At 31.3% G+C, this 13,245-nt stretch overlaps 2 protein-coding genes across 2 annotated transcripts; both read left to right on the top strand.

The window, feature by feature from the left end:
* The first annotated feature begins 77 nt into the window (after positions 1-77).
* On the top strand, positions 78-11,102 carry LOC125071170. The gene is made up of 7 exons (XM_047681273.1): positions 78-254; positions 6,639-6,736; positions 8,028-8,390; positions 8,826-8,988; positions 9,267-9,410; positions 10,276-10,477; positions 10,637-11,102. The coding sequence occupies exons 2-7, from the start codon at positions 6,667-6,669 to the stop codon at positions 10,868-10,870; spliced, it is 1,176 nt and encodes a 391-aa protein (XP_047537229.1). The 5' UTR covers positions 78-254; positions 6,639-6,666; the 3' UTR covers positions 10,871-11,102.
* Positions 11,103-11,624: 522 nt separating this feature from the next.
* On the top strand, positions 11,625-13,004 carry LOC125071173 (putative transferase CAF17 homolog, mitochondrial). Its single transcript, XM_047681277.1, has 2 exons — positions 11,625-12,697; positions 12,863-13,004. Exon 1 carries the CDS (start codon positions 11,625-11,627, stop codon positions 12,630-12,632), a length of 1,008 nt encoding a protein of 335 aa, XP_047537233.1. The 3' UTR covers positions 12,633-12,697; positions 12,863-13,004.
* Positions 13,005-13,245: the final 241 nt, after the last annotated feature.

Genomic DNA, 13,245 nt, shown 5'->3' with positions numbered 1-13,245 from the left:
GCACAAAACACCGGTGCTCATAGTAGAAAAGTCCCATGTGCCGAATTGAATTCTATTTGAGTCAGTTCAGTTCGTCGACTGTCGGTCTTCGTGTTGTGTCTTTCTGTTATAATAATTATAATACGTGAGAATCAAACACACAAAATTAAAACAATTTATTTTGAAATAACATTTTTATCAATAAAAATGTGAATAGTTATCTTCGCAAAATACTGGAAACAATCAAACGTATTAGCGGATGTCTTAATAACAAGGTTTGTATCAAACTTACATGCATTTTTTTTATAACTATTGATAAGTAAACAATGTATCGGATATGAAATGATAAAAATTGAAACCATGATATAATGCATAAGTATTTATGTGTCGTTGACATAGTTTTTCAAATATTTAAGCGTTTAAAAAATAAAACGTCATGTAAATAAGAAAAAAAAATAAAGCTTAATTTTTCGAATAGATCTTCTTAAACTTTATTCCTAGGTCTTTCACTGCATGTTAAATAGTATTCATAGTTTTTACATTACATAATTTAGACGAATTTTCGACACTCAAGTTAAGATTACGAGGTCAACATTTGTATTTTCCATTAGAAGTAACTTAAAGTAAATTAAGCGACCTTATGCAATACGATCTGTACTCCAAAATGTTATTGTTATTTAACCTTGTACACAAATTTTAAGAACTAAGTTAACGTCACGTAAAGAGAACCTCTGGATAGCTATAATTATAAGACTTCGAATCCAGGACTTGAAACGTTTGCTTTTATATAATATATATAAATACTTTGAGCTTAACTTTCATTTCTTAACGCTAATTTAATCCTTGGTAAAGGATTAGCGTCAAGAGAGAACACACGTTGCGGGATTCAACCAGAGTAAGCATCAAAACGTACAATGTACATGTCCTACGTCTCAACTTTCAATTTTGGTTAAAATACTTACATACATATACTACTGGTTTATAAAATTGACATAACTTTGACTTAATTACAGAAGAGGAGTTATTTGTCTAACAGTCGAACTTTACTTGTAAAGGATAAAAGGGAGATCGAAACAAATTTGTTTACTTGCTTACCAATAACGTGCATACAAACTTATAAAAATAACAACGATCGCGTTGGCAACTAAAATAAAGCAAATGCTTACGTTTTAAATCGGAAGTATTTCTTTAGAGAAGTATAAATACATTGTAGTAGTTATTTTTAAAGCTTACATTGCTTTTCTAAAATTTTCCATTAAAACTTTTTTAATTAACATTTGCTAAATGTATCTGAAATACATATACGGAAATTATTCAGGCAGAATTTAACGATGACAAAAACGCAGGATTCTTATCTCGTGTTTAAACGGAACGGATGTCGACTAATTAACACCTCTTTTGCGAAACAAAGACTTGTGACTTGACTCGAATTATAGTCAAGCACTAATTGTGAAATATTTTATTTTTACATAATATTTATAAAGTAACGTTTACAATCGAAGCCTAACTTAGATAAAAAAAAAATGTAAAATACATTAATATACAATAAAACATAATTTAATAAAAGTCGCTCTTTTAGCCATTGCACTGTGAAAACAGTAGATAACCATACTTATACATAAACTGACAAGTTTTATGTGCTCTTTTGGATTCCCGTGAACATATAAATCAATTCAACGAAAATGTACATTACCAGGGTGTATAGGCTTATAATAAACATTAGACATAAGGTAGTATGATTATGAGATGTGAGAACTTAATCGGGTCGGCGATCGAAAGTCTGTTTGATATTCTAACAATGATAAAGAGTATTTGAAGTTCACAATATTAGGAATATTATGAACTGAATAGCACCCAACAGAGGACAAGGTTAAATAAAAAATTATAACAAAATTTTTAGTAATAAAATTGATGATAGATTTATTACATATAATTATTTATATAAATCCTGAATTGGTTACTTCTTTCTTTATTGAAGATTATTTAAAAATACTTATCTAGAAATCCGGTAGAATTGATTTTATTTTGTGTATAATGACATTTTTGTTCTCTTATTGCTGAAACAAACCAATAAAAACAAGCAGGTCAGTAATGACTTTGTGGCGTAGACGATAATTGAATCAAGTAATTTTCTGAAATCTAAGAATAAAATCCAAAATTTCAAATACCTATCAATTGTAATTGAATCCCAATTTAAAATTTAATATTTTAGGTCCTAGTCTTAAAGTTGTGAACTTTTTCAGTAGTCTGATATAAGATGATACGAAAGAGGTCTCCTAGTTCATCAACGTCAGCACCATAACCGATTTTCTATTATATTTTGTTCTCTTAAATTACCAAGCTTCTTCAAGTTCTTCAAGTTATCTGACACGTTCTAAACTAATTCTAAAAAGTTTTAATAAACTTTTGCTTAACATCAAGTAAGTCAAATTAAATTAAAGACAATTATACAGCTCTCTTCTTTCTTCTCTCTGTAAATATTCCTAATATATTTAAAAAATAGCAAATTGCTTTTTTCTATCCTGAGACCTAACAAAAATCCTCGAAGGCTACAGCCCACCACGCCGACTCCCTCCCGCAGAGGTTTCGTCCGACTACGCAAATCAAGATCTTCAATAGCAACCATGAACGGTAACGGTAAGTCACCAGTGTGAGATGGAAAGTAACTTGTCCCTTTCATATTATCCACGTTTCAAAGCCCAGCCAGATCGCACCGACGACGATATTCATCCCTGAGCTTGGCAAGTTCTTTGGTGTTCTCGAAACTCTTCCTCAACCAACCTGTCGTCCGCATAACAACGACGCTGATACATTCATCTATAATTGAATCCTAAGTTCCCACATACGTGATTAAACATATACAATTTTTTACGAGGATAACCAGGAATACGATTGTACCTATTCTAAAAACCAATGAATGGACCTTATAGCTCAGTTTGTCTACCACTACCGCAAACTTTATATATTTAGATTGTGTATATACTGTAACTAGATAAAATTGCAATTTCAGTTTTAGTTCGCTTAAAATAATACCTAGCTGTGTGGTGTATATAGATGACTAGCCGACGTCCACGTTCATGTGCCTATCATTAAAAGGCACTTCCATTTTTTGCAGTGGGTCTCGAATAAGCTAGCCACTGTTATATAAGTTTATAGGTAAGGTATAAATAAATACACAAAATGAAAGACACTATTATTTTTTTTGCTTATTTATAGTTGAAACGATTCACCTATATTTAAAAAATATTACACACACATATATTAGGTACGGTTACGTATGTTGTACGTACGTGTTTGTAATTAATTAATTAATAAACAAGAAAATAGAATTTAAAAATATAAACATCGCATCGGTAAAACAAAGAATAGCTTACAATTGTCAAGTATTGTATTGCCAAATGTGAAACAACGAATATGAATAATAAGTAGTATTACGTCATTCTGTTGATGAGATTACGAGACGCTCCGAATATAATCAGGAGGCCAATCCTACTAATTTATAACGGATACGTTACGTTTCCGATTCTGTCCCGATTAAATTTCGAACAAACCGAACAGGATCTTTGTATTAGTACAAAAGGAAAGGAAGTATTACGTTTTGATTCGATTGCGATACAGTAACAATTATTCAGTAGTATTGGTTTTTCTATATTCTTAAACAAATTATACAACTAAAGTAAACAATCAATATGTATTTAAAAAAGCATAAAGTAAACGAATAATATGTATTATCTTAAACGAGACCAGAGCCGGTTTAGAGTTAACTAGGTTTAGAAATGATCCTATGCAAAACAACATTGATGGCCGACAGCTCAAAGAGAATACTGAGAATATATGTTAGTAGCGATCCTCTCAAGTATACAAACAAATACATATTATACCTACCTGGGTAAACAAAATAACTTTGACAGTAAGATGAGAATTAAAACAGAATCGAAAAAATACAAAAACACAAGGCACGACACGGTAAACTTTCAATCATTAAAATAGAAGTTGTTCGGACATGTGGGGCGCCTAAGAGACCAGAGGTGGACCATAAAGGAGATCTTTGGAAGAAACCTTTACCTTTAAAGGGGTCTTGCAAATAACTGAAAAAATACAATAAAATAATACTTTGAACCCCAATATTCTTTTATAACTCACTTATTCTAAGTGTTAATACTTTTAATATTATTTATGTATTAATAAAAAATAAAACACCTTATAAAAATAAATAATTTTATCATTCGTAAAAGCGAATGACCTAAGGACACTGACCGTCGGCTTTGAAACGCAGGAATACAAGCAGATGTAATTTTATATTATACATATAATTTCGGATTTCTATTGAATGTCCTCAACATACTATTACGAATAATGTGTGTCTAATGAAAAATAAATCATCATCATTATATTTATACCAAAATGAGGTCTTGGTTTTAAAATGTGGCATCTAGCCAATTTAGCGGTGGACTTGAAAACAAATGTAGAATGGCCGTGTAATTAATACAAGTTAGTTTTTGATAGTGTTTACTATGTTCATGTTTCGTTATTTTCTTGTTAATTATTATTAAATTCTGCAACTACTTCTAAATATAATAATATGTAAATATGTGATAATTAAAGATTAATTATTTCAACTTTTTAATAAGTTTTTAAATACTATTGTAACTAAATTTAGGATCAAAACTTGTTAGCCTTGACGAGTGTGTCGAACTGTGACGAGTCGTGCAATGACATCACAATATGTATTTAACTATAGTATTTTATGAAATAAGGAAATACATTTTTTTTTACAAATTACTCTAATTTGGAAGAGACGGCAGACGTGCCTAGGTATTATTATTATTTATAAATAAAAAAACTAAAAAAAAAACAATATTTAAATAGAGCAACACTAATTAATGTTTACATATTGTACATAGGTGTATATATAATCAAGTTTGGCTTACTTTATGGTAGTTTTATATTTAAAAAAATATATATAAGATTAGCTTTTCATTTTCTTAGAAGTGAAAAGAAAAGCAAACAATGGTTGATGAAATTCAGATGTGTGTGCACGGATTTGTATAGGATGCGGTGTAGGTTCACATCGTTCAAAAATAACTCTTACCACACCTAAACTATCAATAGCCTATTCAAACAAGCATTTAAATTGAAAATTGTTATATCCAGTTGTTTTTTTGCATATATTTACACAATATACATAGCCTAAATTCAAGCAAAAATATATTTATCACATTTTTTTTGTTACTCTTCAATATATTTATGGTATAGTTTAGCGAACGAGCACATGACCCACCTGATGGTAAATGTTCACCACCAGTCACCACCCTTAGACAATGGCACTGTAAGAAATATTAACCATTCCTTACATCGCCAATGCGTCACCGACTTTGGGAACTAAGATGCTATGTCACTTGTCCTTGTCACACTAGCTCACTCACCGTTCAATCCCGGACAAAACACTGAGTACTAGTGTTTGGCGGTAGAATATCTTGCACAAAGCCCAACAAGTATCCTTCTTTAAATTAAAATAAACACGTTAGTTTTTTTTTAAATATTTTATATTGTATTTCATTTTCAATTTAAAAAATGTCAAAAGAAAGATTTTTTCCTCATGAGTAGGAACTTAATTAACAAAACAATTATAAATAATGAAATATAGGAACTTTTCCAAATAGTTTATTTTTATTTAAAAAAAAACATAGGAGTATGTGGTAATAACGTAAAAATAAAACACGATTAATATTAATTTTATCAAGACCAGTAATGAAATCGATAAATAATTATGTTATTACTTCAATGACCTCATTTGCGGGACTGTTAGTTGTAATTTATGAAATACATCAGTCGTCAAGGCAGGCTCAAGCCCGTGGGAAATATGACCATCCGAAAAGTTTTTTTTACTAATTAGACACCAATCGCATGACTATTCGGCATAAATAATCTCATTGGAAGGATAGCCTCGTCCTGTGAATGTTAGGTAAACAAAACTGGCCCTTCCCTTGCTTGGTCTCGAGTATAGTCGGTCTTTTATAACTATAAAAACAGAAAAAAAGCTATATTTTCCGTTATAATAAGAATTCACCTCCATTTTAGAGATTTAATAACTTTTTATTTGAGTTGCCATTTTCTGTAGCCCTAGCAGAGTGTATGTGAGGATGTATTACAGTGTTATTAGGATCTTGATTAGTTAAGACGTAAGAACGTAATAAACAAACTCATTATGGCAATAATAATTGTAGATAGGATATCCAGATTTGAACTGTTAAATTTTAGCCGCGCAATCAGCTCTTTACCAAAACAGGTGCAAGTTGCAACTCTATCAAAACGTTCGGCTAAATAATAAATGTGCTTAAACTATATACCGTAGAAAGGTTTACTATTTTATTTCGTTACATTTTAATTTTAACGTAATATAAGCACAGGTCACTGTTATTGTTGTTTATTAAATTTAGACTTAAGTACCATACATATACATATAATATATGTATATGGATCGGATACGGATTGATGAAGGACCAAATTGGTAGAACATGCGGGACTTCGTTGAACCGTGAAGTATGACATAAAAATAATTATGTGGATACACAACATTTATTAGCTGGCGTTTAAATAATTATTAAAATGTAGCTCGACGGTCAAGTTAATTATATTTCGAATTGATATTGTTTCAGAATGAAAATGAGATAATTTGAGATCAAAATGACAATACTTCTTTATGACTACCGTGAGCTGGAGGAACGGGCTTCGAGATATCTAAATGTCTGGAAAGGTAATATACAACGCTATTATAAAACAATAAAGAATCTTCGTATTCAAATTTTAAGATTGAGAGAATCTAATCTATTTTAGTATTTATTTTAATATTGAAAGAAAACAAAAATATAAACTACGAATTAAATACGAAAGATCGGGAATAAACTCTGTAGTTAGATAAAATCAGATTTCCTGTGATAAAATCAACGTTTAGTTAATAACTCCATACTGTTTTATCTTTAACAAATATAATCTAGTATATAAAATAATATTATCTATTAATGATTTTTTTTGATTAATTACGAAAACTGAAGTGGTATATAAAATGTAATGTTTAAAGATACGTAATATATATATAGCCTATTCGATATAGAACATAAAACGGATGTCAAATAAATAATAATAATAAATTTCATAATCATATAAGCGAAGTAGTCCCTAACATTTCTTCTCCCCAAAAATTTACTCAACTGTACTTAATGACTGCTTTCATTTAGTTTTATACGGAATCACATAAACTGTAAATCTCCGCAACTGGAAAATTCTACCTTCTATTTAAGTAATAAACTTGCAACCGTTAAAAATGTTTGAAAAACATTCTCTATGCTGAAAGAAACTGTCGTTAATTATTACGACGAAATCACCTTCCCACATTCGTACTTAAGATTTAATGAGGTACTCTTATAAATATGTTCAACTAGAATTTCAAAATGAATTTGTGTAAAATAGATTCTAAAGTTTATTTTCTCTTAGTATTGGTCGGTATAATTTTAAATTAATATGCCTATAATAAAAAAACGGCGTGTGGCGTGACGTCACTAATAAAGTTTGATTCTCTCATCACATTTAAATAATTGATATTTGGACGCGAAATTCATTGTTGACATTATATTTATTTATCTTAAAAGGTCACGTTTATTTTATCTGTTTACTTTCAATACTTTTTTCTTATTTTTAAACTCATAAAACTAAATTATTTTATTTGGGTAATCAATATAAGTAAATACGTGAATAACTAATAATAATCGTACCGTAACCTTGTATAAATGATCGTTATGAGCCATAACTTATGGCTACTGCTGATAATAAAAGTTAAAAATATATCCCACGAGATATAGGACGACTCATGTTTGCAAAATGAGGTCAATTTGTAGCGGCTACTATTAATGTCTATTGTTACCGTGCTTAAATATATTGCCTATGAAAAGGTTTAAGTTTACGCATCAAAAAGTATAGCGAATAGTTATTGTCACAGATAAAAATATTTATATAATTATTGTTAATTATTCGTCATTGCTTTCTTTCAGCATGGCATTTAATACTCTACGCTCTGGCGGCGATCTTTGGAATTCTCAACTATGTGTTCCTACGAAACACCATGCAACTCGTTGATAACAATTGCGTATTGTATCCAAGAGAACTAGCATTCCGATTTATAGACTTACCCGATGTGCCAGAAACATATAGCTCAGTTAATTCGACAAGCATTATTAATGATTCAAACTATACAAAAAATGAAGAAATACGAAATGCTCAAAATTTACCCGTCCAAGTAGAAAATGTAACCAGAATCCAAAGCGTTGAAGAGAAAAATGTGACTAATATGAACAATACAGTACGAAATGACACAGAGTCGGGCACAATTGAAAATGACGTTAACATTCTCACAGGTACAGTAAAAGTAATTATTTCTGAACATGTATTTAGAAACTATTTGGTAGCTACTTAAAATGTCATATATTTTAAAATCAATTTAAGAGATTTGTGTAACAAAACACGACAGACGTTTTTTGTTTGGTAAGTGAACATACAATATACAGCATAATTATTTTGTATATACTTACGAATATCTAAAATATTGTATGTAAAAGATAAAGGTCTTAGAGGAAACGCAGTGATTTATCTTCGGTTTGAAATTTTCATTGCGCTGAGATCATTCCCTCTGATCTACCTTGGCTTTGCATTGCTTAAGTACGCCCACCCGCCCGCCCGGTGACGCTGTAGAGGCCACTCTGTCAAACAGCAACTGTCCATTCGAAAAAACAAAATTGCTTCTATCGTCAAATATCACGTTAATGTTATATCAATATATTGTTACTTTACAGTAAATGAAACTCATCGTCTCGTTTTGGACACATCGCGTACTCTCTTCGGATGGGACAATGATTGTCAGTATGCAGAATATATGCCGATCATGTCCATGATTTTCGCTGCTGCTTGGGCAACCTTCTTTACTATGTGCCCCGGGGGCGGTTATTCAAGATCTGGGTAAAATAGACAGGAATTATTTATAACAGACATATACATTTTTAAGAGCATTTAAATACTACTCATTTTTTCCAACCATAGCATAGGAGTTGATAGAAAATAATGAGAATAATTAAAATGTTATTAAAATAGAAACACCCTTGCGTATGTGTTACGCACGGACGTATATGTTTCAACCAAACCGTTACAAATACAAACCTGTATCATACCTTGACTAAATCACTTTGAATATATTAAAGAAAAAATAATACTTGAATTAAAATATATACAATTTACAGATTACAACAACCCTGGCGGATTCTAGCACCGGCCTTGCTTTTCGCTCTTATAATGGTTGGTCTCACCGGTCACAGTTTTACAAGTACCAATAGAGGCCTGTATGCGTTTTGTTCAGCATTTTACAACATCACAAACGCTACGACGTAAGTATCTGTATAGATAGTAAAATCCGCAATGAGGCGCTCCAGTCTCAAATCGCTACATTGCAATTTAAGCTTACACTGCAAATTCATACTCTAGAATCTAGCGCGTTCTATCGCTAAGCTTAGCGCTATCCATGTCATCCATACACACATATATATAATAATTACTATAAATTAGTTTAAAATTGAAATTATTAAATTATAATTAAGATCAACATTATGGCATCATAATTTTTCTATATCTCATATGTTTTTGATTGGATTAAAGTCCCGGTGATGAGAGTGCAAGTGCTTTAATTGCGTAGTGCAGTGAAACAATGACCATTTAATAGTTTTGTAAAACTTGCTGAAAATGTAATATTATGTGCACAAAGCCAATTCTGATTTTATAAATAGTTGGTTTTGGAAGTTCGCATCTATTCTGAACCAGAGTTATGGTAAGTTACGTTATCCAAGAATACTACTGCATCATTTGGTAGATTGAGTATAATCTCTAACTAAAACGAAAGTTTTTAAATTACGAAAATTTTAAAGTTTATTATTTTTTGTTGTTCAATGATATTGAACAAAAAAACATATTAGAGCAACTTTCTCGTTACTTCAATATACTAGGGTACCCTTGGTATTCGATTTATGAAATATAAGGAAAATAAAGTCATTAGCTTACATGGACCTTGTGTATTGTACGTACTGTCTCGTTAGACTAGTGGCTATCGAATGAGGATCTAGACTCCGAGATACTTGGTTTCAGTTCTAGTTCAGCTTAATTTGGAACGGCTTCATTATAACCCACAGTTAAAGATACGAGTACCGATAACAATTAGAGATAAAAACATATAAAATAATGAAAGTTTGAAATGTACAGATGCTCCTCTGTAAATCCGTACCTACCGCTCGCGCGGAACACGTCGTGGACGTTCGGCGCGCGCGCGGCGGCGGCGCGGGCGGCCAGCGCGGGCGTGTGGGCGAGCTGGGCCTGCGCCGCCGCGCTCTTTCTCGCGCGCTGTCTCACCGCGCCCGACTTCCAGATCAGGCGGACCGGGGCTTACCTCAACGACCCCCAGCAGGTACGCAGCTTGTTCATCGTTAATGTAAAGACTATTTTGTATAGAAAATTTGTAGCCTTTGACTGCTGCCTAGACTAAATAAATACAATGATTGATTTTAACAGTTGGACATATACTAAAACTTGGTATTAACGGTATGCTGTTTCACATGTTTTTCAGAAAATAGCACCATATCTAAAAAAATCTAAGCGTCGTCGTGTCTCGAAAACGTCTCCAAACAAAAATGACAATGCATCTATTCGATCGGAGCCTACGGCTACCACGGAACTTGTTACTGCTTCCGTGGAACAAGGACAAGACACCGTGCCCCCTTCGCCTCAAGTAACTCCGATAAAACCGATGAATGGAAGAGAAGACATCGAAATGACTATAACCCCACACCAACTGCATTAAATGCTTGAATATTTTACGCGAGAAAACACCTATGTACTTTGTTAAGTTATTATTATAACAGTTTTTTTCTAAGAATTTATTTAAAGCTTAAATATGTATATATATAACGGACTTAAAGGACGCATTTAAAATACTTATACTAAAAGTTGTCTATGAAATGTTGATTTTATTGCTGTGTAATTAATTACTGTTAATGAGTTTATGTTTATTAAATAAATGTTTATAAGAAGCATTCATATATTTATTTATCACGTTATTTAAGAAAATTTGTATACTTATCGGAAAATGCTGATTTTTAGCATGGACAGCACAAAACATTTATCAATTTGATTTTATTTCAGTTATAATAATGAGACCTTGTTTATAAAATGAAAGAAGTTTGTACGGTTGGTTCCGGTTAAATATATTTTCAATTTTAAGACAATTCTTTGTGTCATTATGAAATTCCAATTGATTTCACATGTTTCAAAAGTATTGTGTGAAACATCATTAAAATGACGTTACTTCGTTACATCGTTTATTTTACCGAACAAATAAACATTTAATTTTTAAAATTATTGACAACACATTAACATTTTAAACACTTCGTCGTGATTATATTTCCTTACTTCCTTCCATAGAGTTTTCTAAACTTTAGATTGAGTTTTGACATGTTTTGAATATGACAATGTCAAATGTCAATATAATATGATTTCATAAAAAAAACTAATTATTAGAGCAACATTACACAAAATATAATCTACGGTGATATATAATGATATTTAATCAGGTAAATAGAATTTTAAACAAACGTTATGTTATTAATAAATTTTCACGCAATGTACATAACGAAATGCCGACAAAAGTTTTATATCCATTAAAAAGTCGAGCATTGCTCAAGATTTCGGGTCAGGAATCATCCTCCTTTCTTCAGGGCCTAATTACCAACGACATGAGGCATTTTGAAGAAGGTGCTAAGTCTATGTATGCAATGTTTTTAAACACCAAGGGTAGGGTTATGTACGATACTCTTATACATAAATGGGATAATGACGAATCTTTCTTAATAGAATGTGACAAAAAATTGGTTAATGTATTACAAAAACACCTAAAAATATTTAAATTAAAACGCAAAATCAATATTGAAGACGTTGATAAAAGTTTTATTATGTGGGCTTTGATTCATCCCGAGACAGACAAGATCCATGATTCAACGTCTAATGTAAACATCTATAAGGACCCTCGACTGGCTGACTTAGGTTTCCGCATTATCTCTACTGTTAGAACAAAAGAGTCACAGATAGTAGAAATTTTTGGAAAGGATATTGTGGTTAAAGACTGTGAAGAAGGCTATAAATATTTAAGATATAAACTAGGTGTAAGTGAAGGAGCCGATGAATTGCCACCAGGAACTTGTTTTCCTTTGGAGGTAAATTGTGACTACCTCCATGGTGTGAGTTTCCATAAAGGTTGTTATATTGGTCAGGAGTTGACAGCTAGAGTTCATCATACGGGTGTTGTTCGCAAACGAATAATGCCTTTAAAATTCAATCAAAGTATAAGTGAAATCATTGAAAAAGATTCTGTAATCTCAGCTAGTAATAAACCAAAAAGCAATTTGGGAAAATTGAAAGGTGTGATGGATGACTATGGAATAGGATTAATAAGAATCAAAGAGGCACTTGATGCTAAAGTTCTTATGGTTAGCAAATATCAAGCTGAAGTTCTAAAACCGTCGTGGTGGCCAATAGAAGCCCCTAAGGAAATTATAAAGAGTGAATAGCCTTCTTTAATAATTGCTGGACAAATATATTATTGTAAACAAAATTTTATGAAAATCTGAAATATGTAGGTATCATTATTTTGGTTTACTTTATTATTCTATTAAAGTCTTAAAATAAAAATATGGTCTTATAACATTGCCTTAATAATAAACTTGTTATTTTATTTAAGTTTACAAATTTATTGAATTCCAATATGAAAACCATTGTTTATAATGGCATTTTGTTTCAGTAAAATGGATAGCTCAAAAGCAAAAGATGAATGTGCACAAGTTACCTACAATTTTAAGTGTTCTCAGTGTGACCTTAATGAAGAAGCTCACTATAAAGGTGTGAGTCCACCTTTTTCACGAAAGATTGAACTTAAATACCCAAGCTATGTAATGAAAGATCCATTTAGCCCTCCAGGGAAGGGAGAAATTTTAATTCTAGGGGCGGATTGTGCCATTTGTGATAAAACAGTCTGTATAAGTAAAACATGTAGCATTTTCTATTTTAAAACATATTGCCTAGAATGTGTAAAAAATTGTCTTGATAAATTTCCAATAGAAGTTACTAATAAAATAAAAAAGAATTAATGATACTTTTTTTACTTCTTTACGCAACTATTTAATC

This window comes from Vanessa atalanta, chromosome 18, assembly GCF_905147765.1.
Source record: "Vanessa atalanta chromosome 18, ilVanAtal1.2, whole genome shotgun sequence".
NCBI lineage: Eukaryota > Metazoa > Arthropoda > Insecta > Lepidoptera > Nymphalidae > Vanessa > Vanessa atalanta.
Note: the sequence above shows the minus strand (reverse complement) of the source record. Positions and strands in the feature narration are given on the sequence as shown.